Source organism: Nomascus leucogenys, chromosome 7b (assembly GCF_006542625.1).
Source record: "Nomascus leucogenys isolate Asia chromosome 7b, Asia_NLE_v1, whole genome shotgun sequence".
Lineage (NCBI taxonomy): Eukaryota > Metazoa > Chordata > Mammalia > Primates > Hylobatidae > Nomascus > Nomascus leucogenys.
The window spans coordinates 3,612,051-3,639,855 of NC_044387.1; the positions used below are offsets into that span (position 1 = coordinate 3,612,051).

The following is a 27,805-nucleotide window of genomic DNA, read 5'->3' on the forward strand; positions in this document are numbered from 1 at the left end:
TTCCAAAGAGCGTATTGATTCGCATAATTCTAACAGTGACTGGCTGGGCGCAGCGGCTCACACCTGTAATCCCAGCACTTTGGGAGGCAGAGGCGGGCAGATCACGAGGTCAGGAGATCGAGACCATCCTGGCTAACACGGTGAAAATACTAAAAATACAAAAAATTAGCTGGGCATGGTGGCGGGCGCCTGTAGTCCCAGCTACTCGGGAAGCTGAGGCAGGAGAATGGCGTGAACCCAGGAGGCGGAGCGTGCAGTGAGCCAAGATCGCACCACTGCACTCCAGCCTGGGCGACAGAGTGAGACTCCGCCTCAAAAAAAAAAAAAAATTCTAACAGTGACAAAAAGAATAACCAGCCCCGAGTGTGCATAGAAGTGCCAGGCATGGTGCCTTCTGGGTGGTTATTTAATGACCCACACACCTGAGCATCTCCAGAATCAGGCCTCTTTCACTGGGACGTGCTGGTGGATTGCCAGATGCAGAGCTCCTTCTGTTGGGTCCCCAGCCCTGCCCCCAGTGATGGGAAGGCATAAGATTACAAGGGGGGGCGGCGACGGCCAGACCTGAGTGAAACAAGCTTCTACTTCAAGTTCAAGCCAACTTCACAGATAACCCTCTCAGAGCCACAGGCTTCATCCAGACCCATCTTCACCTTATTGTTATTTCAAGCCTGTCCGTCTCTTGGCAATAACAATTACATAAGATTACTTCTTTTTCTTTGCCCCCGAATTGCCATACCCGTCGGTGAACTAAGGAAGGGCTGGGTCCTCACCAGGCTTCGTGCTTCACAGTGCTGCTTTAATCCCACTAATCACAGAAGGCCGTCACTGTCCCTATCTGCAGACGAGGAGACAGGCTCAGGAAACGTGGTTAACATGCCCAGAGTCGCACGGACACGAAGGCAAACTCGAGCCAAGCCCCAGCTCCTGACCTGAGGAGAGCCATGTAATCCCAAGTCACCGAAGACCTGGGGACAAATCTGCACGCTGAGAGCCACCCACAGATACACACAACAACAACATTCATTCACCCAGCCTCAGCCACTCTCCCACCTGCTGCTCAGCCCTGGATACAGAGATGCTGAAGACTGGCCGGGCTCACAGGGGACTGTCCATCAGTGGGTGGACACAGACCCCACGGTCCTTTCTCCACACTCTGGCCATAGAGAGTCTGTGAAAATCACATCATTTTAACACCACCACCCCGAAAAACTTTCCAGTTGCTTCTAATCACGCCCAGCACAAAAGCCCAGGCCCTGCCTAGGCTGACGGCTCCTGCGGGCCTGGCCCTTCCTGCCTCTCTGACCAAGAGGCCGAGACTCGTCACTCACCATGGCCCCTCCCACTTTTACTTCGCTGCTTAAATGTTCCTTAAATGCCACACCTCTCCTGCCTCAGTGCCTCTCCCTGACCTTACTGTTCCTCTGCTAGGACCCATTTCATCTAGATCAGGGGTCAGCGAACTGACCATCAACCAATCCTGCCCACCCATTTTTGTAAATAAAGTGTTATGGGAACACAACTACGTGCTTTCCTTTATACAGATTCCCTGTGGCTGCTCTGGGCCACAATGGCAGAGATGAGCTGCAACAGACCACAGGGGCCACCAAGCCCAGGGTGTTGACTGGCTGCCCTTTCGAGGGCAGCCGCTGTCTGCTGCTCTCAGTCTGTGCAGGGCCAGCAGCCACCTTTCCACAAGAGCACCCTCTCTTGGTCTCCACCTCCCCAGGTGTGGGAGGAGCCCACGGCACTGCTTCCTGTTACTTACTGTTCTCCCTCTTCATCACCTGTGTCTGGTGGGCACTACTCCCTGATGGGAAACACAGTGAGGGAACGGGTAAGCCCTCTCCAAAGAATGAACCAGACAGGAATGCACCCCCAGGCGCCTGCACAGCTGCCTCGCTTGCTCCTCTAAGTCCTCGCTCAGTCACCTCCTCAGTGTGGCCCTCCCTGACCACTACCCACCTACTTCAACAGCCCCTTCCCCTCCTCAGCCCTCACCATCCCACCAAGCTGATCCCAGGCCTTTTCCTACAGCACTCCTCACCTTCCACAGCACATCAAATCTACTTCTCGGTGTACTGTTTGTCTTCTCCCACCAAAATGTGAGGTCCACGAGGGCGGAATGTTCGTCCAAGGGCTTGGAACGCTGTTTGCCCCACAACGGACCCTCAGTCCTTCCTCACTGAGTGCAAGAGTGATCATGACGTGCAGCGATCCTATCAGACCCAAAAGTGGCCACAGCCCCGAGACTCAGGGAGAAAGACGCGTGCGCTCACTTGGGACAAGTAAGAACGAGCATACGCTTCTGGGTTTGGTTTTGATAGCGGAGAAGACAGAGGTGGAGAGAAAGAGACAGAGCACAGAAGACACAGGGAAATGTGTGCGGGTTGGCCGGGAGCGAGGTCAGAAACAGAGCCTGGCCAATGATGGGTGTGAAGCTGCATGCAGCAGCCAGGAGAGAAAGCCTGTGTGCCAGTGAAGGGGCCCGGCCTTCAACACAGGGCAGCGTGGGCCACCTGGGGTGATCAGCTAGGCCGTGGTGTAGGCAGCCTGACATCAACTGCATTCAGTGGCAACAAAAAATCCATAGTGAACTTGCAAGAGGGCTCTCAGAAATACTTCCCACTCCCCAAAATGTAAACTTAACTTGAAACACAAATTCTAAAAGGCAAGTACGTCATCATCGGAACGCAGGCAATAAAAACCCTACACGTGCTCCTGACACTCCCATCCCTAAAGGAAAACACACATATGCAAGTTGAGGCCTTTCAATAATTAAGCAAGACTAGAAATTATGCAAATGAAATACATTCAAGTATGCAATGAATTTTAAATAACAGAACTACAGAAAACTTAATTGCTGTATTAGCATGCTATAAAAACACTAATCATAAACGTAAAACAATGCATGCATATACTTATATCTAAATTGTCCCGGTGACACAAAAATCAAATTGTTCCCTCCCATTGTGTTCATATGCAAACCTACCTCAATACACTGCAGAAAGAAAAGATAATACTGGAGTTTCACTCATCGTTTTTAACCATTAGACTCACTAATGCAAATGTTCAATGTTTTATTAGTTTTTGTGCCATGTTTCTGAAATTCTTATTTTAAAAAGAGCCAGAAATAGGATTCTGTATAGCAGTAATTTTTAAAAAGTTACTACCCTGCTTACATAAAATGTAAACATTAAGTAGTATTACTAGTGGCTTCATGGTATGTTGTAGAATAGATGTTAGTTTTTCATAAATGACAAGTCATGTTTCTCGTCCTTCTTCAGGGAAGTGGCACTGCCCACTCATCAATTAAAAATGAGGCTACTAGAATCATGTTAAATGAAAAATCATAAACACAATGAAAAAGCATCATTAGTTTGCCAGACCCTGAAACAGGTTCCCATCCAAACACAGCTTTCGTTATCTGCCTTTCTAAGCTCGACAAATGATAAATTCTCAACTCTGGGCGTAACTGTGAACCTGTGGATCCTGGAAGGACTCATGGACTGGGACAAATCCCTCCCATCTTGCCCTACTCACCCGAGCCCTCCCAGACGACACGCTCATGGCTCTCAGCGAATCTTACTCAGCCTCTCTCCTCCAACGCGGGCCCTCCAACACCCCAGGCCAGCTCTCCTGCCCGGGTACCTCAGCCCAGGTGTGTGCTGCCTGCAGTGGCGGGCATAGCGCATGACTTTCAATGACCTGCTTCCCAGGTGGCTCATGTATGCCCCACCCTGCCCCACTGGAGCCTGAGTGTCCTAGAGCAGCCGTCTCCAGCCCTGGGAACACGTGAGAACCCCCAAGAACCGAGGTAACAGTATTTCCTGAGCTCCCCAGGTGATACTAACATGTGACCAGAATGGAAATCCACAGGTGAAGAGGGCAGGCCTGAACCTCCCACACCTTCGCCTCCCATCCCCCGCCTAGCAGCAGCATAGGCACTCTGTGGGCTGCACGGTTCACAGCATGCTGGAGTCAGTCAACACCCTGACGCCTGAGTCCACCCTAGAGATTCCAATTTGCTTCATGGGCCCGGACACAAAGATCGGGAAAAGCTCCCAGAAGAGTTGAATGGGGAGCCAAGTTTAAACCTTGGGATTCAGGGAATGATAAAGAGGTATCCTTGATTGGGGAGACACCTTCCCTGCTGAGTTCCCAGTCCCCACCATTGTCCCAGAGGTTCTTGTAACCCCAGCACCTGCAGAGGGCCTGGCTGAGGGCAGACGTGTGAGCAGCACGTGCTGACTCAGGGATGGGTGACTGGCACCGTGCACTGTGCTCCCCAGATCTCTCCTCTTACAGAAGGCCCAGAGCCATAGTGCAGCATAACTGCCTGGGGAGCTGGATGGCATCAGTGCTCACCAACACAGGGCATGGAGCATGGCAAATGCACAGTGAGCACTTGTTCCCAGAAAAAGAACCAACGTTCCTTGCTCCCTATTCTAGCTGCCAGAGTCCTCGTACCCCAACCCCTGTAGCCTCTGGCCCCTCAACTCCCTTCCCTGTCCCTTCCCAGTTTTTCCTGTCCCAGCTCCAGTCCCCTCCCAAGAGCCTGCCGGAAGCAGCCTCCCCTTACAACCAGCACTGCTCCTACGAGCCAGACACTGGGCAAGAACAGCCTGGTCCCTGAGTTGCCTGCCCACATGCCTGTCCACAAGAATCTCTGAATGCATGGTCTGACGCAGGGCAAGCACTCAGTAAGGGACAGACACAGGGCAGCAGCACACTGGACAGACACAGGGCAGCAGTGCACTGGGAGCACAGGAATAAGATCCTGAGAGAATGGGCTCCGTCTCCACGTAGCCTAGGTCTGTCGGGGTTGGAGGGGGCAAGACAAAAAGGCAGGCCTTCTACTCTCTGTTCTGCAGGCCCCAGGGGGACAACTTGGTCTTCTTCCCTGCCTGCTATTTCCCAACACCCGACACAGTGCCTAAAACACAAACTGCTCAATAAATGCCAATGGATGAATGAATGAATGGATGAATGAATGAACTAACCAACGGCTCTTTCAAGGCTTTACTCTTCCAGAAACACAGGCTCACCCCTCCCAGTTTCATCCTTCAGAATGAAACCCAAGCAACAGGGTGGGTAGGGAGGGCAGTAGGGCGGCTGTCACCTGGCCTCCTCTTGGGCCCCTCTACCCCAGCCTGTGTTCCTGCTTGTCCCACCCCTACTGCATGCCCCAGCTCTCATGGCCTCCCTACTTCCCACTAGCAGAGAGAACACTAACAACCCTTTTGAGATGCCACATAAGATGCCACCTTCCCCAAGAGGCCTTACTTGGCATCCTCATGAACCCTTTCTTAGCACCCCACATTTGCAATGACAAGCTTTGCTCCCTGACCTAACATTTATTTTCTACTCATCTGTCAATCCAAGCCCTGAGAGGGCCAAGAACCACCACGTTCATCCCGATCCCTTGTGACTGCAAGTCTCCGCACCCTCCTCTCCTTCCCCACCTGCCACGGCCTTGCGCATCCCAGGTGTGAAGTCCCCTCTTAGCAGAAGCTGACCCTCAGCACTAAACTGCCCCCACGCTGTGGTACTCCTCCACCCCCTGGTTCATACTTGTGTGCTGTCCATCCTATAGTATGCAGTCCGGCCTCCACCACCACTGTCCCACCACAGGTCTGCAGCACCTGACCTCCTCCCAATGGCAGGCTAGTGTCTAATTCATCTCCAACTCCCAAGCAAAGGCCCCTGCAAGCAATGATGGTTAAAGGACTACACGTGTCTGTCCTTTCATAAGTCAATGCTCTGAGAATGCTCAGGCTTTCTCTTGTGAAAGGAAAATACTTGGGCCCCCAAGATCACTATAAAAAACTCAAGCTAGAAACTGCTTAGCACAAACCTGCCTCCCATTCTATTCAAAGTCACTCCTCTGCTCACTGAGACAGATGCACACCTGATCTGCCTCCTTTGGAAAGGCTAATCAGAAACTCAAAAGAATGTAACCATTCGTGTATCACCTATCTGTGACCTGGAAGCTCCCTCGCCACGTCTGACATGTACTGATGGATGTCTCGTGTCTCCCTAAGTGTATGAAACCAAGTTGTGCCCTGACCACCTTGGGCACATGTCGTCAGGATCTCCTAAGGCTGCGTCGCCAGTGCGCCCTCAACCTTGGCAAAATAAACTTTCTAAATCAACTGAGACCATCTCAGATCTCCTGGGTTCACACTCTCACTTGCCTCGCCAGGATTCCTGGCTCAGACTCCACCTACACCCACCTACCCTCCTGTCCACAACCAGCAGAGTGGGGCTGTCTGTCACCTCCCCTTCTACTCCTCTGTCCACTGAAACCAGAGTGTCCATTTCCACATCAACCCCTGTGCTACACACATTAGGGAAGCGGAACCACAACCCACAGAGGCTGAGAATTAGAGGAGAACGAATGGTATAAAATAACTCATGTGAGACTTTCCTCCTAGACACGGCACATCCTTAATAAAGAGAAAACTGCAATTTGGTGTTTTCGTCAAAACTTCCTACAAACCAACCTGAGAAGTCTGCAACCTATCTTAGGGGACATTTAGAAAACTGGATATAAACTGGAAAACTAGGTTAAAATAAAAAAGCACAAAACAAAAACAAGCAATGGCAGCAAGTCTAATTTTAATTGCAAGAGAATATTTAATCAATAAATATTCGCTGTTCAGAGCTTCATCTGCATTTAGGATTACGAGGTACTAAGCTGCAAATTTATTAAGACTCATTAGCCAGAAAGAGTCTTTTAAATACTAAAAGTCAGACCCAATTTAGAGTAAACACTTAGAGCTCCCTATTGACTTAGCTCCAAAAATAATGAAAAAGGAAAAGAGAAGCAAACTGTCTATAAACAATTCTGAAATGGTGGGCAGGGCCAAACTCACTTCCAATGGTAAGCCTGAGCACCGCCGACCCCAACCTTTCCCCAAGGACTTCCAGACTGGCAGCTCAGCGCCAGAGCTGAGGCAGCCAGAACTCCACACTCCACCACAGAAACACAAACCACTTCTCTTGTCCATTTTTTTTCTTTTCCTAACAACACTAATACTTACAAAAAAAGAAGAAAAAAAAAAAAAAAAAAAACTTGGTCAAACATATGTCCTTGTTTTCAGCATATTTGAAACAAATTTAAAACCTATTTCCCTGTTTCAACTCCTCGGAGTTGAAACAACCATCTATGCTGAAACCTTTCTATATCACAGGCTGGAACATAGAAAGATTTTCTAATAAAATCTGAGGAAAAAATACAGTTGTCATAATTATTACTTATCCTTGTTTTCCGCCAGTCCTGTCAAACCAAGCTTAAAATTAAGCAAAGAATGGAAAATGTCAGCTTAGCCACAGCAAAGGCCTTTATCACTGCAACAAAGCCAGGGCAAACCCGTGGGCTGTGGCTGTCAGGCCCTACTCAGGCCAGATGCCCGCAGTCCCTGTGCACAGGAAGGAGGCGCTGATGGGCGGTGCGGTGGGACTTACTGAGAGGAGCTTCCACGTCATTGGACGCACTGGCTTAGGGATTCCGGACCAGCTCAACTTCCGTAATTCCTCTGTTGATGAAAAAAGAGACAAGGAAAAACAAGATTTGCAAAAGGTTAGCAAACCTCCCCAGTGCTTTAACACATTCCACCTGTTTTATTAGGAGGCAAGGAGCCCCATAAACAAATTAAACTAAATGACCAACATTTCAGATACGATTGATTTCAATATCTGAGACAAGGTAAGTGACCATTCTATTCAAACCAAGCTACAGGTTTACATACAGAATCCAAGAGTACATGTTTGCAAAAGGCATCCCTAGTATCCCTGGAGCTACCCTGGAACACGTGAGGCCCCGTGACCCCTTCCTCCTTCAACCAGGGAAGTCCAGAGTACACTGGCCTCCTTCCCTCCCACCTCCTTCTCCCCCTCCCTCCCACCTCCTTCTCCCCCTCCCTCCCACCTCCTTCTCCCCCTCCCTCCCACCTCCTTCTCCCCCCCTCCCACCTCCTTCTCCCCCTCCCTCCCACCTCCTTCTCTCCCCCTCCCACCTCCTTCTCCCCCCCTCCCACCTTCTCCCCTCCCTCCCACCTTCTCCCCCCCTCCCACCTTCTCCCCCTCCCTCCCACCTCCTTCTCTCCCCTCCCTCCCACCTTCTCCCCCTCCCTCCCACCTTCTCCCCTCCCTCCCACCTCCTTCTCTCCCCGCTCCCACCTCCTTCTCTCCCCCAACCTCCTTCTCTCCCCCTCCCACCTCCTTCTCTCCCCTGCTCCCACCTCCTTCTCTCTCCCCCTCCTACCTCCTTCTCTCCCCCTACCTCCTTCTCCCCCCTACCTCCTTCTCTCTCCCCCTCCACCTCCTTCTCTCCCCCTCCCACCTCCTTCTCTCTCCCCCTCCCACCTCCTTCTCTCTCCCCCTCCCACCTCCTTCTCTCTCCCCTCCCACCTCCTTCTCTCTCCCCCTCCCACCTCCTTCTCTCCCCCCCCACCTCCTTCTCTCTCCCCCTCCCACCTCCTTCTCTCTCCCCCTCCCACCTCCTTCTCTCTCCCCCTCCCACCTCCTTCTCTCTCCCCCTCCCACCTCCTTCTCTCTCCCCCTCCCACCTCCTTCTCTCTCCCCCTCCCACCTCCTTCTCTCTCTTCCTTCCCCCTACTCTCTCCTGAAGGCTTTTTCCCCAATCTGATCATGTTAATTGGTTTTCCTTTCTTTCCTCCATCTCAACTTTCCATATGCTATTTAAGCATACATATATGATGTGGTTTTTCTCGCTACTGGTTTTGAAAGAAATTGTCTCATGGAGATAAGCTTGTCTTTATACACCATTAATTAAAGATGTGGCCATATTCTACACAGACAACAAAGTCTTCAAGGTAGTCTAATACAAGTCAATGAGGCTTTATAAATACCTACAGGTAGAGAAAAATCACGAGCGGCGACGGGCTGGCCAGAGGCAGAGGGGTCCTGGAGCAAGGTCCAGCACCTCCAAGGGCAGGCAAGGACAAGCGTTGGGGCAGAGGGGTAAGGATGTGGGCCCTGCATTCCATCGACTTTCCGAGTCTCCTTGAGTGTCTCATTCCCGTGCCCCAAATGGCAAGAGAATCCATTTCAATGTCTAGGTATAGCAACACTTGTCCAATCCCACGGAAACTCAAGTAATTATTTCTTTAAGTTGGGAATCTACCATTAGGTTGTTTTCCTGACAGCTTGGAGCTAACGATTAATAACAGGAATAAAAGAAATGATTAAAGAGAAGACTTTGCTAATATAATCAACAAAATACAAAGTCCTGACATCTAATCTTTTTCCAATTACTGAAGTCTAAGTAAAATAAGTACAGAATAATTGGGCGATAGTCGCGGCAATAACTTGCATTTTGCAGCAATCTCAGAAAATATCAAATCTTCCCCAGTGCCCTAAGGATATTATGAAAAGCAGGAGCCTCATATCTGAACAATGTAATGTTCACCAACCATGTTCCCCGTGTCTCTCCCTCAGCATAACTCTGGTTTTCTGATTATGGTTTATGAGAAAAAGCTGACAGGAAACTCATTTGTTAATGTTCTCTGAACCTCTCTCGTCACTGGAAGAAATTCACAAAAATTCAAAAATCCTGAATATATATAATGAGACAAGGCTCAAACTCTGCTCAAGCTTTGGTGTTAAAAGAGAGCTTTCATACATATTATCTTATTTGATCCCCAAAACAAGCTTGTGTTACTTAGTGCTGTGATCACTATTGTATACGAAAGAAATAGCCTCAGAGAGGTTAAGTGACTTGTCCAAGGTCACACAGGAACTAAGCAACCTTCAATACCAGGGTCTTTCCACTACGTCCTTTCCATTCTTAAAAAGACTTTTGTAGCACAGACAAATCTCACTTCTGAATACAGACAAAAAGATCCAAAATAAAATCTTAGTAGATCAAAGCACAGCAGCAGGATATTCAAAGAATAATACAGGTAAAGAATGAAGGAGGGACGGTTCAACGTCGGGAAATCTTGTAGCTTTACCGACATGCTGAATGGGGTTGACAGGGAAGCCACGTGAACATCCTCATAGGTGTTTGGTACATCTTTCTAGCAGAATCCCAGCTGTGCAAAGTAACCACACTTCCCTGCAGCAGCCCTGGGGGTGGGGAGTCAGCCCAGAGGACGCTGAACCCACAGGTGGGCCTGGTTGGAGGCCCCCAGAGCTAGGCCACACCTCACCAATGACTGAGTCAGCAATGGGCCTAGGCGCCTACTTAAGCCACTGAGCACAGACAGCTGAGGGCTTCTGAGAACACTCCACCCAGCTCTTGGGAAGTTCCTGGAGGCAACCCACTCCTCTTTCCTTGAAAGCTACCAGGGTCAGAACTGCTGCAACCATCTGCACCCAACCAGCCTGAGGAATGACGCCAACAGAGAGAGAGGCAGAACCGAGAGAATGGCAGGAAACAGAGTTCTGAGATAGGCAAGATGGCCAAATACAGGAACATTCAAAAATGTTCTCCGTAACAGAACGATTTATATTATTTTGGGTATATACCCAGTAATGAGATTGCTAGGTCTTTGTATGCGCATGTGTCTTTGTAATAGAATACACTGTTGCCATAGAAAAGAATGTCTGTCTTTTTGTGCGCATATGAAGTAAGTAGGCACATACGAGAATCTGAAAGCACAGGTAGAATCTGGGGAGGGGTTCCCAGGATGGAGTCAAGGATGGTAGAAGACTGACTTTCCACTGTACGCCCTACGGTGTTTCCACAAAACTACAAAGTTTCTGTGACATCGCCACTTTAATCTCCGATTTGTCAAATTCCATGCAGCTCTCAGGGCCCATCGCAAGACCTGCCACATCTAAGATGCCTTCCTGACAACTACAGTCCTCACTCACTTATCTCTTCTGTGAGCGCCAATGACAGGGGGTGTCATGAGCACCAGCCTTGTCTCCTAGAAGTAATGTATGTGCTCCTGAAGGTCAGACTCCACCACTCCGCTTTTTGTCTGTCTCCAGTTAAGTGCTGGACAGAATGCTCCATCCTTTCCTTCTCCCCTTTAGAGATCTGTTTGTTTGTTGGGGGGTGTGATATTTTGAAATCAAAGTATAATTTACATATAATAAGCATATTGCTAGGCCAGACGCAGTGGCTCACACCGGTAATCCCAGCACTTTGGGAGGCCAAGGAGGGTAGATCACTAAGGTCAGGAGCTCAAGACTAGCCTGGCCAACATGGTGAAACCCCATCTCTACTAAAAATACAAAAATTAACCAAGCATCATGGCTGGCGCCTGCAGTCCCAGCTACTGGGGAGGCTAAAACAGGAGAATCACTTGAACCTGGGAGGCGGAGGTTGCAGTGAGCCGAGATCACGCCACTGCACTGCAGTCTGGGTGAGAGTGAGACTCTGTCTCAAAAAAAAGAAAAAAAAAAAGTATTGCTGCCCTCAGACAAGACATAGAACATGTTTATTGCCCTTTTCTAGTCGTTCTTGGCCCCCACTCCAAGTTAACTGCCTTCTGATATCTATCACCACAGACGGGATTTGCCTGTTCTTGCAATTCATATAAACAGTACAGACAGTATATATCCTTTGTGTCCTATTTCTTTTGCTCAGAATGTGTTTGTAAGAGTCACACATGTTGCCAGTACCAGGAGTTCATTCTTTACAAGCAGAAGTATTCTAAGAATATACCACAACTTGTTTACACATTCACCCATTCTTAGACTTCTGTGTTAGTTGCTGATTTTTACCATGAATAGGCTGCGATGAACACGCTTGTGGATGTACATTTTGTGGGTGTGTGTCTCCATTTCTCCTAGGCAGGTATGAAGGAGTGGGAACTGCTGGGTCATAGGGCAGATGTACATCTCCCTTTATTTAAAAACTGCCTTTTTGCAATCTATGCACCTGACAAAGGTCTGACATCCAGCATCTATAAGCAAATTAAATTTACAAGAAAAAAACAACCCCATTAAAAAGGGGGCAAAGGACATGAACACTTTTTAAAAGGCCAGGCGCAGTGGCTCACGCCTGTAATCCCAGCACTTTGGGAGGCTGAGGCGGGCAGATCATTTGAGGTGAGGAATTCGAGACCAGCCTGGGCAACATGGTGAAATCCCGTCTCTACTAAAAATAGAAAAATTAGCCAGGCGTGGTAGCACGCACCTGTAATCTCAGCTACTTGGGAGGCTAAGGCAGGAGAATCACTTGAACCCAAGAGGTGGAGGTCGCAGTGAGCCAAGATTGCACCACTGCACTCCAGCTTGGGTGCAGAGTAAGACTCTGTCTCAAAAAAAAAAAAAAAAAAAGACATACCTGTAGCCAAACAAACATATGAAAAAAAGCTCAACATCTCTGATCATTAGAGAAATGCAAATCAAAACCACAATCAGACACCATCTCATATCAGTCAGAATCATGATTATTAATGGTGGTGAGGTTATGGAGAAAAAGGAACACCTTTACACTGTTGATGGGACTGTAAATTAGATCAAACATCATGGAAGACAGTGTAGCAATTCCTCAAAGACCTAGAGACAGAAATACCATTTGACCCAGCAATCTCATTACTGAGTATATACCCAAAATAATATAAATCGTTCTATTACAAAGACACATGTACACCTATGTTCATTGCAGCACTATTCACTATAGCAAAGACATGGAATCAACCTAAATGCCCATCAATGAGAGACTCCATAAAGAAAATGTGATACATATACACCATGGAATACTATGCAGCCATAAAAAGAAACAAGATTGGCCAGGCGCGGTGGCTCATGCCTGTAATCTCACCACTTTGGGAGGCCAAGGTGGGCCGATCACGAGGTCAGGAGATCGAGACCAACCTGGCTAACATGGTGAAACCCCATCTCTACTAAAAATACAAAAAAAAAAAAAAAAATCAGTTGCACATGGTGGTGGGCACCTGTAATCCCAGCTACTCAGGAGGCTGAGGCGGGAGAATGGTGTGAACCCGGGAGGTGGAGCTTGTAGTGAGCTGAGATCGCGCCACTGCACCACTCCAGCCTGGGTGACAGAGCAAGACTCTGTCTCAAAAAAAAAAAAAAAAAAAAGGAACAAGATTATGTCCTTTGCAGGGACATGGATGGAGCTGGAGGTCATTATCCTTACCAAATTAACGCAGGAACAGAAAACCAAATACCACATGTTGTGAGGCCTACTGGAGGGCGGAGGATGGGAGGAGGGAGAGTATCAGGAAAAGTAACTAATGGGTCCTGGGCCTAATACCTGGGTGATTAAAGAATCTGTACCACAAACCCCCATGACACATTTTACCTATGTAACAAACCTGCACATCCTGCACATGTATCCCTGAACTTAAAAATAAATAAGTAAATTAATTAATTAAAATAAATCTGCCATAAGGTTCTTTAAAGTGATTGCACCATTTTACACTTCCCACCAGCAACGTATGAACATCTGAATTGTTCCACGTCTGACCAAAATTTAGCATTGTCAGTCTTTTCATTTTAGCCATTCTAGCAAGTGTTAAATGGTATCTGATAGTGATTTCACATAGCAATTTTATGATGATTAATGATGTTGAGCACTGAAGAGATTTTCATGTGTTTACTGGCTATCTCTATACTTTTTGTGAGGTGTATGTTGAAATCCTTTACCCATATTTTATTGGGTTGTTCAAAATTTTATTATTGATCCACGAGTCTGTTTCTAATTACTAATTTTTCTTCTGATTACGGGTCATATTTTTCTGTTCCATTGCATACCAGTTACTTTTTTTTGAATGCCAGATATCCCAAGTATCAATTTATTGCCACTGTGATACTGGAACCGGATCTTGTAAAAACTTCTCCTTTGTCAGCTGGCGTGATCTCATCCTATTCAATAGAGAGGGCTGGAGGGACACGAATGGTGTCTTCCAGCTTCATATGGCTCATTCGCCAGGTTGCTGCAGGTGCCGTCTCTCCAACACTCGATTCCCACCGCTCTTGGGATTATTCAGCTCACTGCTTTCTGGTGACTTTCCCCAGCTCATAGAATCCCACCCTACTCCTGAGCAGATCAATATTCAGCCAAGGACTTGATGGGACTTTGCAGACATCTAGGGTTCTCTCCCTATATAATTCCCTCCTCTCCAACACTCTGCTCCATATATGATTCTGTTTTGGCCTCCTCAAAACTCTTTCCTAATTCCTACACTCAGCAAAGCTGCCTGTTTCATTAGGGTTCCCCCACTTATGCTTCTGCTTGGCAACTGCATTCAATTGCAAATTGAGTCCTTATAAAGTTCACCTTACTTATCTCCTATCTCACAGGGTCACAGCCCTGCACTGCCTCTTGTCCAATATCTGAAAACAGTTGTTTCACATATCTGGTCCAGTTTTCTAGCTGTTGATAACAGGAGAGCAATTCCTTTGGTAGTTACTCCTTCATAGGTTAAGGCAAAAGTCAATTTGCTAATATATTTTTAAAGAATTTTTTGTCTCTATTCATCATAAATATTGGTCTCAGGTTCCCTTTTCTTATAATGTCTTTGTAAGATTTTGGTATCAGGATTATGTTACCTTAAAAAAATGAGCAGTGTTTACTCCTCCTCTCTTTTCTGAAAGCGTTCCTGGAAGATTGCTATTATTTCTTCTTTAAATGTTTGATAGACTTTAAATGTTTGATACAGTTCACCAGCAAAGCCATCTGGTCCTGATGTTTTCCTTGCGTGAAGGCTCTTGTATAACAAATTTAATTTTTTTAATCAATATAAGGACATTAAAGGTCTCCGTTTCTTCTTGCATTAGTTCAAGTTGTGTCTTTCTAGAAATATCTCCATTTCATGAATTTATTGGCATAAAATTGTAAATAACATTCCCTTATTATCTTTTTAATGTCTGTAGGATCTGTAGTGATGTCCCCTCTTTCATTTCTGATATTGGTAACTTGTTTTTTCTCTTTTTTTCTGTTCATTAGTCTAACTAGAGGTTTTTCAAGGGTCTCTTCGAAAAAACTTTATATTTTAGTGATTCTTTTCTCGTTTACCCATTTTTCAGTTTATTGATTTTTCACCCTTAAATTGTTTCTCTTCTTTTACTCGGTTTTTGTTCTTCTTCTAGTTTCTTAAAATGAGAGCTTTCAATATTGATTCGAAACCTTTATTCTTTTCTAATATAGGCATTTAAAAGTATAAATTTTCCTCCAGGCACTGGTTTAGCTGCATCACACAAATTTTGACACGTGTTGTCATTATCATTCAGTTCAAAATTTCCTTGTGATTTATTTGATCCATAGGTTGTTTAGAAGTATGCAGGTAAATTTCCAAATATCTGAGGATTTTCTCTGTATCTTGTTGTTATGGATTTTTAATTTAAAGCATTTGGTCAGATGAATTTGGTGGTATTTCAACCCTTTGATATTTACTATAACTTTTTGGGGCCAGCAGACAGTCTACTTGGTGAATGTGCCATATGTCCTTGAAAAGGATGTGCATTATCAGTTAGTAGATGCGGTATTTTATAAATTAATTAGATCCCACTGGTTGATAATGTTATTCTAATCTTCCATACTTTTACTAACATTTTAATTTACCTGTTGTATTAATTACTCATGGAAGGCTGTTAAATTTTCTGCCTAGGATTGTAAACTTGTTTATTTCTCTCTTTATTGCTGTCAATGTTTGCTTCATGCATTGTAAAACTGGTACATACACATTTAGGACTCATCTCTCTACTTAATGAATTGATCCTTTCATCATCATGAAACATCCCTCTTTGTCTCTAATACAACTCTTTGTCTTGAGGTCTACTTTTCCTGATGTAATTATAAGCAAATTAGTTTTCTTGTGATTAGAGCTGGCATGACATATACTTTTCTACCCTTTTATTTCAACTGCCTGTCTTTATGTTTAAAACGTGTGTGTCTGGCTTTTGTTATGGTTTGAATGTTTGTGTCCCCTCCAAAAATTCATGTATTGGAAAGTTAATCCCTGGTGCAACAGTGTTGGGAGGTGGCCTTGTGGGAAGGTTTTTAGGTCATGAGTAATCCACCCTCATGACTGGATTAAGGTCATTATAAAAGGGCTCCCAAAAGTAGATTTGCCCTCTTCTGCTCTTCTGTCATGTGAGCACACAGATTTTGTCCCGTTTTGCCCTTTGCCTTCGACCATGTGACGACACAGCAAGCAAGCCTTCACCAGATGCTGGCGCCTTGATGTGAGACCTCCCAGCCTCTAAAACTGGGAGAGACGGAATTTCTGTTGCTTACAGATTATCCACTCTGTGGTATTCTGTTAGAGCAACATGAAACAGACTAAGACAGCTTTCCTTTCAGCTTTCTGTCTATATTTTCAAACAGTCAGGCAGTAAAATCATAAGTGCTCTAAGAGAGAAAACTAAAATGTAAGAAAAACTTACATAAGTAGAAAATGAGTGAGATTAAGTGAATGAGAAATAAATAACATTTCTTCTACAACAGTGGATTTCCTTTCTGAAAACTGAAACTTTGGAATATTTTCAGGAAAACACCATCAAAATCACAATTTCATGCTCATCTGCACTGTGAAAGCTTTACTTCTCAATAGGAAATTACCAAGCACTAACTCTAAAGAGAGCAGAGAGAGAGCAGAGGGTAGAGGAACAAACACTGGTTGTGGGTTCAGTGCACCTGGGTTCAAGGACCAGCTTGGCTAATGACTATCTGGAGGCTCTCCCTCTTCAGTTTCCTCCCCTGAAACACAGGACAAATAAAAATACCTGCCTTGCTTAAGTCACATAATTTTTACAAGGAACAAAGAGATAATACACGGGGAAACATTTGTGAACTGTGACATAATATACAAATGCAAGAGCACGCTTCTGTTATGCTGACAGATGCAGTTATTCAGCACACTCTGTGAACCCAAACCATAAAGCAACTGGGACTCATTCATTCTAATTGGATGTAAAATATCACATTTGAGACTGAACCAGAAATCTGTCACAAAACGGTGTATGCAAAGAACTCCTAATTATAAGCACCTTTTTTCTGAAAAGCCAAGAATAACAGAAAAATCAACCCAACATTTAAGCGTCTTTTTTTCTTAAGATTCATTTCTTATTAACTGCCTTTAATTATGATTTTTAAAACCTTTTGTAATAATAAAATCTGGAAGCAACACTGAACAATAGTAAGAAATGCATGTGCACTGCAATCACTTAGGCTTACATGTGGTTCTAGGCTAAACGCTGAGTGTCACCAGCATAAAGAGGTTCTACAAAAATACGCCTATGTCCTGTTCCTAAAGCCACACGCAGGGGAGCATCACAGATCAACTCCATGTGGCCGGCACTTGCTGAGCATGCCCCCCTGTGTAAGCTGCCTCTGGCCAAAGCCACTGAGACGCTCCCCAGGCCGAGTCCATCCACACATTAATCCATCCCATTGGCGGGTGCCAATCAACACTCACCAGGGACCAGGCCCAGAACTAGCCTCCAAGGGAGTGATTAAACCCAGTTCCTTCCCTCTAGGGGCTCACTGTCAAATAGCAAGAAGAAATCTATCCAGTGAAATCACTGTTCACCAGGACTATGCGAGAAAGGAATGCAAGGTACAGTGAGTCACCAGAGGAGGGGTGGTCTCTTCTCTGAGGAAGGGGACATCACGAAAGATTCTCCGTGAGCTGCTGCTGGAGAGCCATCTTGAAGCCAAGCAAAGCACAGATTTATCTCTACTCCCCCCTAACTCTCACCAACAGGGCAGTAAAGGAATAATGTCATAAACAAGGACAAGGGTGTAAAGGAGGCAGACAAGAAATGTCAGCAGAAATCTGAAAGATGGACAGCAGACACAGCAGTGGGAGGCAGCGCAGCAGTGTGGATAACAGCCTGACAAGGGGACGCCAACACGGAGCGGCCAACTGAGGGCAAAGAACCCCCAGAAAGGGCTGTGTTGGAGCAGAACACAGGGGCACCCCCACCTACTCCTACCCACACAGTGAGCTCCCCCACCTCACCCCGCAAATGAACAACTCTAGGACAAAACAAGTTATACGTGACAGGTACTCAGTCATGACCCAGTTAGAGTTACAACATCACAAACAATGAATCCCAATGTCACCAAAAATTAAACTGAGAGGATGGGGAAGGAGAAGAGGAAGAAGCACGGTAAGAGAGTTAAACCCCCTGCTTCACAGTAGAAAGTTAATAAATACGGCTAAACTGTAAAAATCTGTAAAATTAGCATAGTATTTAGAAATATCAAGACAAGTACCAGCAACAACAGCCAAGAGGTACAATGACAGCCTCACCTCAGAGACAGAAGGCAGGGATGAGGAAGGGTGGGGACGGAGGACTACTCTTTCCAGTACAAATCTTATACTGCCAGTTGAGTCTCCCTTATCCAAAAAGCTTGGGATCCCAAGTGTTCGAATTCTGGGTTTTTTTCCAGATTTTGGAATATTTGCATATATATGATGAGATATCTTGGGGATGAGACCTACATCTAAACATAAAATTCATTTATGGTTCATATATACCTTACACATATAGCCTCAAGGTGATTTCATACCTTTTTAAAATAATTTTGCCCGTGAAACAGAATGCGTGTATACTGAACCACCCAAAAGCCAAGGTGTCACTATCTCAGCCACCCGTGAGGACAATCTGTGGTTGTCTGGCATCATCATCATGCCTGACTCTACGTGCTACCAATAAGCAATCATTTTCTTACACCTATTCCCACATACATACTTAACAGTAAAAAAAAATGACCTACCATTAATACAGTGAAAAAACTGCGTTCAGAGTAGCTAAGCGGCACGGCAGCCTCCCCAGAACACCCACATCCGCTGCAAAGCAATGGCAGCAACAAACAATGGCAGCTTCCAGTCTCCATCTACAGTGCTGGGTTTCCACTGAAAGGTTCCTGGACACTGCGGGTTTTTTGCTTTTTGGTTTTTGTTTTCTCAGTGAGAAGAAACATCAGAAGCAGTTGAGGGACCAGGAAGTGGGTGCTCTAGGGATGAGAAGGCATTCTGCCGGGTGGCTTTTTTAAATGTTTCCTCTGGAGTCATCTGCTTATTAGCAACGGTTTTTGTCTTTTAAGTGTCTCTTTGATTTTGTAAATTGACATGATTTCTTGCTCTGCTGTGAACGCATGCTGCCTTAGTCCTTCAGTAAGCCTGTCGCACATTTTTGCCATGTCATCTATAGGTGCTTTTTCTACAGTGTTAACGTCATCATCTTCATCATCACTATCATCACAGTTACCTTGACTCAAAACCATTTTGGCTATTTCAGTATCTGCTGATGGTTAACGACTGGTACCTCATTTATTGATGTTGAGGGCTTCTTTGATATCCACTTCTCCCAGCTTTCTGATGGACCTTGAAGGTATATTTTTTACATACGTAAGGAGGTCAGACATCATTTTTGTCTCATTTGACATGCAAAGTCACCACTTGGTTCATCATCATCACTAAACACAGAGTCACAGCCCAGAGGTTGTGCCAGGCATGCACAGCTGTTTGTTTTGTCACTGTGTTCCAAGCGCTGGCAGCAGCATATACAGCATCCTTCATGCTAAACATCTTTTGACAACCTTCCAAACCCATGCCGCCTCTGTTCACTGGCGCTAACATGCTGCCCAAGAAAGTGTTTTGATATCTATTCTTCATTGATCTACAAATACTTGGTCACATAGCTGAATTAATAAAGCATATCTGGGGGGAAATGCATGGCATAAACATTATTATTGTTGAGAATTTCAGCTGGAGAATAAGCAGAACAGCTGTCATGAAATGACAAATCCTGCAGTCATCATCCAGTCCAGCCTCCCTGCAATGAACACAAGCCATGGATACAAAACGTTTGTGAAGGGAATCAGAAAAGATATCCTTGGTGATCCATGCCTTTCTGTTAGCATAATAAAGGACTGGTAAGAAATCCACTCCTTGAAAACAGCAAGGATACAAGCTTTTGCGGATCACGGCAAGTTTAAGCTTCCGCATGCCTGCTGCATTAGCACATCCCAGCACAGCGATTCTGTCCTAGGATCCTGAATTCTTGAAGGGCTGTCTCATCAGCTGTCGTCAGTGTCTTGGGCAAGAACACCAAAACAATGATGGTTCATCAGCACTATAGACTTGTTCTGGCATCAGCTTCTCATTAGAGATGATCTTGGCAAACTAAGGAATTTCTCCTTAGCTTCATGATCAGCACAAACCTTTAAAAATGTAATGCCTTATCGATTCTTAAATTTCTGCAACCAGCCTGTTGAAGAGTCACAGTTCTTTTTAACTTTTAGTTCATGGAGAGACAGCTTTGCTTGCTGCTTGACAGGTGTATCATTAAGTGGATGTGTTCAGTGTGATGCTGATGGATTCACTCTCTCAATACCCAATCAAGATCTTCATTTGTGGGGTCGGGAGCGGTGGCTCACACCTGTAATCCCAGCACTTTGGGAGGCTGAGGTGGGCTGACCACTTGAGGTCAGGAGTTCGAGACCAGCCTGACCCAACATGGTGAAACTCCATCTCTACTAAAATACAAAAATTAGCCGAGCGTGGTGGCACGCGCCTGTAGTCTCAGCTACTTGGGAGGCTGAAGCAGGAGAATCATTTGAACCCAGGAGGAGGAGGTTGCAGTGAGCCAAGATTACACCACGACACTCCAGCCTGCGTGACAGAGTGAGACTTCGTCTCAAAAAAATAGATAAAATAAAATAAAAATTTTTAAAAGATCTTTATTTTTTGGCTTTATGCACTGGTTTTTAATTTTTCATTAACTTCTATTCATCAATTTCAGCACCGAACTTCAACGGTTTCTCCTTCTGTTTCTTCAGGTCCCATATGGTGGTCATTCCAACACCACACCCTTCTGTAAGATGTTTCACTTACACCACAGTCCAGTTTCTCCAACAGCCTGACTTTTCTGTGCTACAGATAAACATAAATGCTCCTTGTTCTTATCATTGTTACTCACAGGGGTATCTACAGGTCTTTTTTGGCGTTTTCAATAGTATCTTTACGCCCCAGAACAAAGAGTAAGCAAAAAGCCACAGTGAGTAATGCACACAGGCCTCCCCCATGGGGGGCATCAGGGGGGAACGGCCCTTGGTGCGTCCAACGCACATGTGTGGTCTTATTACCCTCTGTGGACATGCCTGTGCAGGGCAATCTGGATGTGCGCAGACAAGGCAAATCACAGCTGAAGGGGCTGGAAGGGTCTCATTTCCCTTGGGGATACTGATAAACTGTGTGCACCTACGAGTTCACATGTGATTTCACATAAGATCAGGTATAGAATTTTCTATCTGTGGTGTCAAATCAGTGCTCAAAAAGTTTCAGACTTTGGAGCATTTCAGATTTTAGATTTTTGGATTATGGATGCTCAACCTACGCTACTCCATTTTTAAAACCGGGGACATAGATGACTTTGTAAAATAAATATCTGACCTAAAACTAACCAAGTAAGGTATATGTCAAGGACACTGCAGCTAGAGAGGAAGCAGCACAAACAGAAGCACAGAGTGTGAAACAATAAAACATCTGCCCGTCACTGCAAGAGCTTAGCATGTTGCACCCATCCAGAGGGTGGAGATGGGGGGGGCGGGCGGTGCCTGCAAGAGATAAGACTGGAGAGGAAGGCAGGGCCTGGATCCTGCAGAGAGGCTGGAACAGGTGCCAACCACCTGGATTTATATGCACAGGTGCTGAGGAGCCAATGGGGGTTGGGAGATGGATGTTAGGCAAAAATTTCAGAGGTATGACCTGGTGTGGGTTCGGTGAAAACACCGCCAGTATTTGGACAGATGCCACAGGTCTTGCTGGCTGACTTGGGAGGTGAAAGTCAAGCACAGTGATGGGAGATCCATAGCAACCAGAAATGGCAGAGCCCAAATGGGAGCCAGCAAACCCCTAGGCCTGAGTTTCTCACTCACTCACTCACTCGGTCGGTCACGCTACTGCACCCAACACGCAGGATGAACTCGGTATGGGCCGGGCACGGTCCTGCAACAGAGGTGGGAATCAATCCAGCCAGGAGCTGCCCACAGTACTCCCTCGGGAACACCACTGGCACTCGATAAGGTCCCCAAAATAGTGCAGGTACACCTAGAAACAGACTACACCCCCATCACCCTCAGGCTTTCAAAATGGAATAATTAACTTTCTGAAAAAGGCTGTGTTTCTTCTCAGGTGAAAATAGGGGGCAAGAGAAAACCACCAATCCAAAAGATGATTTTTTATCATTTATCTACTGAATTGTGTGCTCACCAATCTGTTTGTGTGGAAGGCTGAATGTCAGAGGGGAAAGTACAGGAGGACTGAGAAATACGTCTGTTCTTTTCCTCTCCAGCCTTTGGCAGATTTCAACAAGGTTTCATTTCCACAGAGAGAGCTAGGAGGGACACTGGTTTTCCCTGATCATGTGATAGAGTTAAATGAGCCTTTTGGAAGGTGTTCTCTCTGCAGGACCCTGGAGCCCAAACCGCAGCAAGGGATGGTGGCTGCTCTGTCTCTGCTTCCACTGCAGGACCATTAGAGAGCCACGGATGCTTGTTACCTGGCAGCTTTTCTCGAGTTATGGGAGCCCAGGCTTCATGACCCTTAATTGCTATCATTAACATAACAGAGTTTTTCAAAATAACTTCTCTAGCTTTAACTTCTTTTTTTGAAAGTTGGGGTGTGTGTGTGTGTAATTTCAGGCAGCTTCTGGTTACAATTAGGAAGGAATATGCACATGGAGGCATCAGGAATGTTGGGAAAGGTGTTGGACAAATGCTCCACTAGGCAATGTGCTGTGCTGAACCCCACGGAGGCAAACAGCTACCTGAGTGAATAAACACAAGGAGGGGGCCCAGGGACAAGTCGAGAGGCCTCTGTACAATGCTAGATGCTGAGCTAGAGAAGGCCTTGCAGAGGAGGCTCTATGTCCCCGGAAATAAGAGATGTCCATGAGGCCGGCAGACAGGAGAATGGAGGGAGGCATTCTTCACGGAGGGGGAGCGTCTGAGAAAGCTATGCAGGCCAGAAGCAGGTGCAGCCCGGGCTGGGGGAAGGGGGCATTTTAAGGGAAAAGCCAAGAGAGACGTGGGGGCTGAATGAGGCTCCTGAATGACAGAAATGCTTTTGTTTTGTGTAAAATCATATCACATGACCCCTTTGGTTTCCAATACACTTTTAAAACCCCATTATGGGGCTCTAATTAAATCCTAATTGGGACAGGCACAATGACCAACAAAGTGCATCAAATGACAAGGTTAAATACTAGAGGTGACTAGTTGCTGAGATACCAAATAGACCAACTTATCCTGACCAGTCAGAACCCAGCCAGCCTGAAAGAAACGGGATCAAAGAGAGCAGGGCTCTGAGCTCACTGCTCTGGTGGCTTCTGTCCCTTGGGGTCAATTGGGAATTAGTATGCACCACCTATGTCACCAATGCAGTGCTTGATCGGAAGAGACACTCCGAATCTACTACTGGCATGCCAGTATGTCTCCTGCCCCTCCCCCTTTCCTCCAAGGCAAGCCCTGCTCATCCCCAGAACATCATCTCCTCCATGAAGCCTCCAGCTCCTCCTCTCAGTATCTTGGAGAGTGACCACCTGAAGAGCCACCTCCTGGCTGCTTGTCATGGGTGCCCATCAGACTCAAGGCCCTGGGAGGACAGGGCGCATGTTGCGCTCACTCCATCAACCTGGTGTGGGCACCTAACCCATAACCAGTGCGACCACAGAAAGAGAAGTGAGAGTTGCTCCTCTCGCCCAGGAGGGCAGCTCCTGCTGGGGCAGCCATGCCACGCTTACCCTGCACAGACTATGGCAACTGCAGTGGTAGAAACCTGGGCAAGATGCTTTGGAAGCCCACGGACCAGAGACACTCTACCTACAGGCAGGATTTCTAAAACAGAAATTTTAACTTAGAAATTTCTAAAACCAGGTCCACGGTGCCTCTTCAAGAGACTGTCCCCTTTCCTCCCATGCTCCCCAGCCCTGCACCCCAGAATCAGAGGTCCCCTCCATTCCAAAAAGCCCCAGCATCCGGCCTCTCAGCTGCACCTCCTAGGGTGGGGTCTCTGCCCTGCGACAGCCTCCTCTCTGCTTCCCTATGGCCACAGTCAGGCAATCCACCATCCTTCTGGGCTGCGGCCTTGGATGGGAAACCCCCTACACCCACCTCCGCAGACCCTCAGCTTGCAGCTCTCCTACCCTGTCTCCAAACAGCCAATTCCCGCAGCCCCGCTCTCGCTGGCTGGCTCCTGGGGCTGAACAGCGCTGAGTGGAGGCAAGTGCTTCACTGGGAGAATGGCCTCAGGAGCCATTTTCAACCAAGGTCGCAGGCTCTGGACAAGCCACAGAGTGCATACATGCCCCGAGAACAGAAGTAAGAGAGGGCTGAGGAAGGCTCATGGCAAGAGAAAATCTCCAAATCTCATCCCGCTCCCAGTTGCACCACCAACACCTCCATCTGCAACCATTCAAGCCTCTCCTGCCCACAGCCTCCCTGGGCCACTGTCAACTTCATATACCCGAGATTTACAGAGGACCTGCTTCGTGAGGGCCAGGCACCCAGGGGGTGCTAAGAGCGAGAAGACCTCATGGAGCTGGGGAACCAAAGCTGACATTCACTGAGCACCTACTGTGCGCCAGGTTCCATACCGCGTTCCATCCAATCTTCACACTCACTCATTAATACCTGAATCTCATCACTGAGGCTCAGGGGAGCTCAGTCACTTGCCTGAAGCCACAAGGCCAGGGAGGCCATACAGAGGCCCCACTACGCTGTCCTGATACCACATGCCCAGTCCCTCCTGGAAGCACAGGAAGGGAGAAACAGGGCCAGGGACTATGCTCTGTGCCTTCTACCGACATGTTCTCATGAGATCCTTAGGATAAGGTGAAAAGTCAGAGTCAAACTGGGTCAACACCGACCACAGCCAGAGAGAAGCTGAGCGGGCTGAGGAAGCCCACCTCCTGCTCCACTGTCAGCCACGGCCAAGACGACTGCTCAGAGCCTCAGCGCGGCCGGGATACACAATTGTGTTTGCCCATGGGTTCTGAGCAGGGGAGGCGTGAGGTGAGGGCAACAGCCGCCCTCCTCCCTCTCCTGGGAGGTGCGCAATTCTGGCCAGCAGAACATGGGCATCGCTGGCCGAGGTGGCCGCCCCAGTGAGAGACAGAAGCTGAGGATGCAATGTCCTCAGAGACAAATTCAAGAACCACAGGAGAAGCCAGGCCATCCACTCCCACAATCCTGCAGGTTCTGAATAAAGGGGAGGGCCCCCTGGGGTCTCCAGCCACCTGGGCTGCTCACAGAGGACAGAAACCTGCAAGCCACTGGTAAAACACACAGACAGGCCACCTGGGCTAGACGCTGGCCACACTGTTAGATTTTGAAAACCCGAAAAGATGAATGTTTTAAAAGGAATGAAAAATTAAAACAGAGACACATTTTATTCTACAAACTGTTCTACAATTAACTGTTAGGTCATTTTATGTGAGATAAAACACAATTCTAAAAATTAAGTTTATAATCCCAGCACTTTGGGAGGCCGAGGCATGGTGGATCGCTTGAGCCCAGGAGTTTGAGACCAACCTGGGCAAGAGGGCGAAACTCCGTCTCTACAAAAAATAAAAAAATTAACCAGGCATAGTGGTGCACACATAGTCCCAGCTACTCGGGAGGCTGAGATAGGAGAATGGCTTGAACCTGGGAGGCAGACAGTGAGCCAAGACTGACCAGGGCAACAGAGCTGGACCCTGCCTTAAAAGAAAACATTAATTTATTATCTGTTTTCAAATAAAAACCAAAAGAGCTTCTCAGAATGAGCAGAGCCTCCCCCAAAGGAAGCGGAAGCTGATGTGCACCTTCTGCCTCTGTCCCACACCCTGTAACCCCCACTCACCACCACAGGAAACACTCGTGTAATTTACATTCGAGCCCGAGAGGGCCTGTCCTGCTCACTGCTCCAGGAGACCCACCTGGCAGCAGGACCCTCCCTCAATGGTCCCAGAGCCAGTCCCCAGGACGCCTGTCACCAGAAGATGCTGGCTGCGCCAGAGCCAGGAAGGGGCACAGCACTGCGCAGACCTCTATCGCAAAGGATTCTGGTCCCAGGAAGGGGCACAGCACTGTGCAGACCGCTACCGAAAAGGATTCTGTTCAAAGGAAGAGGCACAGCACTGCACAGACTTCTATCGAAAAGGATTCAGGTCTGCGCGTGGGCATGTGGGACTTTTTTTTCTCATCATTTGTTTTTGTTTTGTTTGAATTTGCTAGTTTTAACACTCGTGTGCAACACACATAGAATTCTTTTATTTTTAGTAATTTACCACAGTGAACGCACCCAATTCATAGCAGGAAAAACAAATTCTATTAGGAAAATAACTCCTCTACCCTACTCGGCGGTGGGTGTCCTCCCTCTCCTTAGCCCTTCCATCTGGAATGGTCGAGGCGAGGCCGCCTCTCCCAAGAAGCGCTTGAAGCACACCCGCCAGCGCCAGCGTATCACTCAGCGCTCCCCCCTCGGTCCACCTGCTCTTCTGCAGGAGAGATGTTTCCTCCCACAATCAGTGGGGAAGCATCGGGAATGCCTGCAGGCGCCTCTGCGGGAACACGGATGGCATACGTTCCCGCGACTACTTCATCATAAACATGAAACGTAGCTCTGAGGCTCAGCTTGGTCATCCCTGAGATACACATGGATCAGAGCTGGGGGAAGGGGTGTTTGCCACAAGAAACAAAGCCTGCCGGCCCAGGGTGGTTTGCCTGCTGTCGGCTGCCTCCAGCCTGGTCCTCACGGCAGCCAACCAAAAAAAAAAAAAAAAAAAAAGACAGTACTGAGTGTCAAGAGTGTTGGATATCAATAACAAAAAGATGAGTAACCCAATTAAAAATGGGCAAAGGATGTGAACAGGCATTTCTTCAAAGAAGATATACAGACAGCCAATAAGCATGGGAAATGATTCTGGAACGTCAGAGCCATCCAGGAGCTCAAAACCACAGTGAGATATCCCTTCACATGAAACAACGTTTAAATGTGGGATCACAGGAGGATGGCGACAATGTTTAAATGTGGGAAGACCAGAGCCCTCATGCATTGCTGGTGGGAAGGTAAAATGCTGTGGCAGCTGCAGGAAAGTCCGGCAGCTCCTCGCAATGCTCAACATGGAGTTACCTACCACGTGAGCCAGCAGCGCCGCTCCTCGGTATATCCCCGAAAGAAAGGAAAACACGACTGCAAAAACGTGTGCATGAATGTCCATAGCAGCCATCTGCATAACTGTCAAAAAGTGGAAACACCCCATATGTCCATTCACTAAGAGTGGATGAATAAAACGCAGCACATCCATTCAATGGAATCTTACTTGGCCAAAAAAGAATGAAGCAGGCGTGCTCCAACCCGGATGAGCCTTGACAGCACCATGCAAGGGAACGGGTGCCAGTTTCAAAGGCCACAGATTGTGTGATTCCACTTATATGAATCCACAGAGACAGAAAGCAGATTCCTGGTTGCCTGGGGCAGGGGGAAGGATTAGGGGAGTGGGGAACAACTACTAATGGGTACAGGATTTCCTTGTGAGGTGATAAAATTGTTCTGAAATTGACTGTGATGACAATCACGCAACTCTGCAAACACACTAAAAACCACTGAATTGTACACTTTAAATGGTGAACTGTATGGTATGTGAATTACATCTCAGTAAAGATATCTAAAAAAAGTCTAGAATAAGGATGCTTTAAGGACATTTATAACCCCAACTACCTTCTCAGAAAGGCAGCTCTCAGAAACAGAGGCCCTTTGCTGCGGGACTATAGCAATGATGGGCTTTGATAGGCAGCTTTTGGGTCAGGGCCTGAGGAGGGCTGACCAGCCCCACCCAGGGGCAGCACAGATTTAAGTCT

General features: G+C 46.9%; 1 protein-coding gene across 3 annotated transcripts in view; it reads right to left on the reverse strand.

Moving 5' to 3' along the window:
* TBC1D22A (TBC1 domain family member 22A) overlaps positions 1-27,805 on the reverse strand; it is a 400,970-nt gene that overhangs the window by 284,404 nt on the left and 88,761 nt on the right. For all 3 annotated transcript variants that reach the window (XM_030815341.1, XM_030815343.1, XM_030815342.1), the window contains one exon: positions 7,471-7,541. In XM_030815341.1, the coding sequence (XP_030671201.1) occupies positions 7,471-7,541 (71 nt within the window). The remainder of the gene's footprint in view (positions 1-7,470; positions 7,542-27,805) is intronic.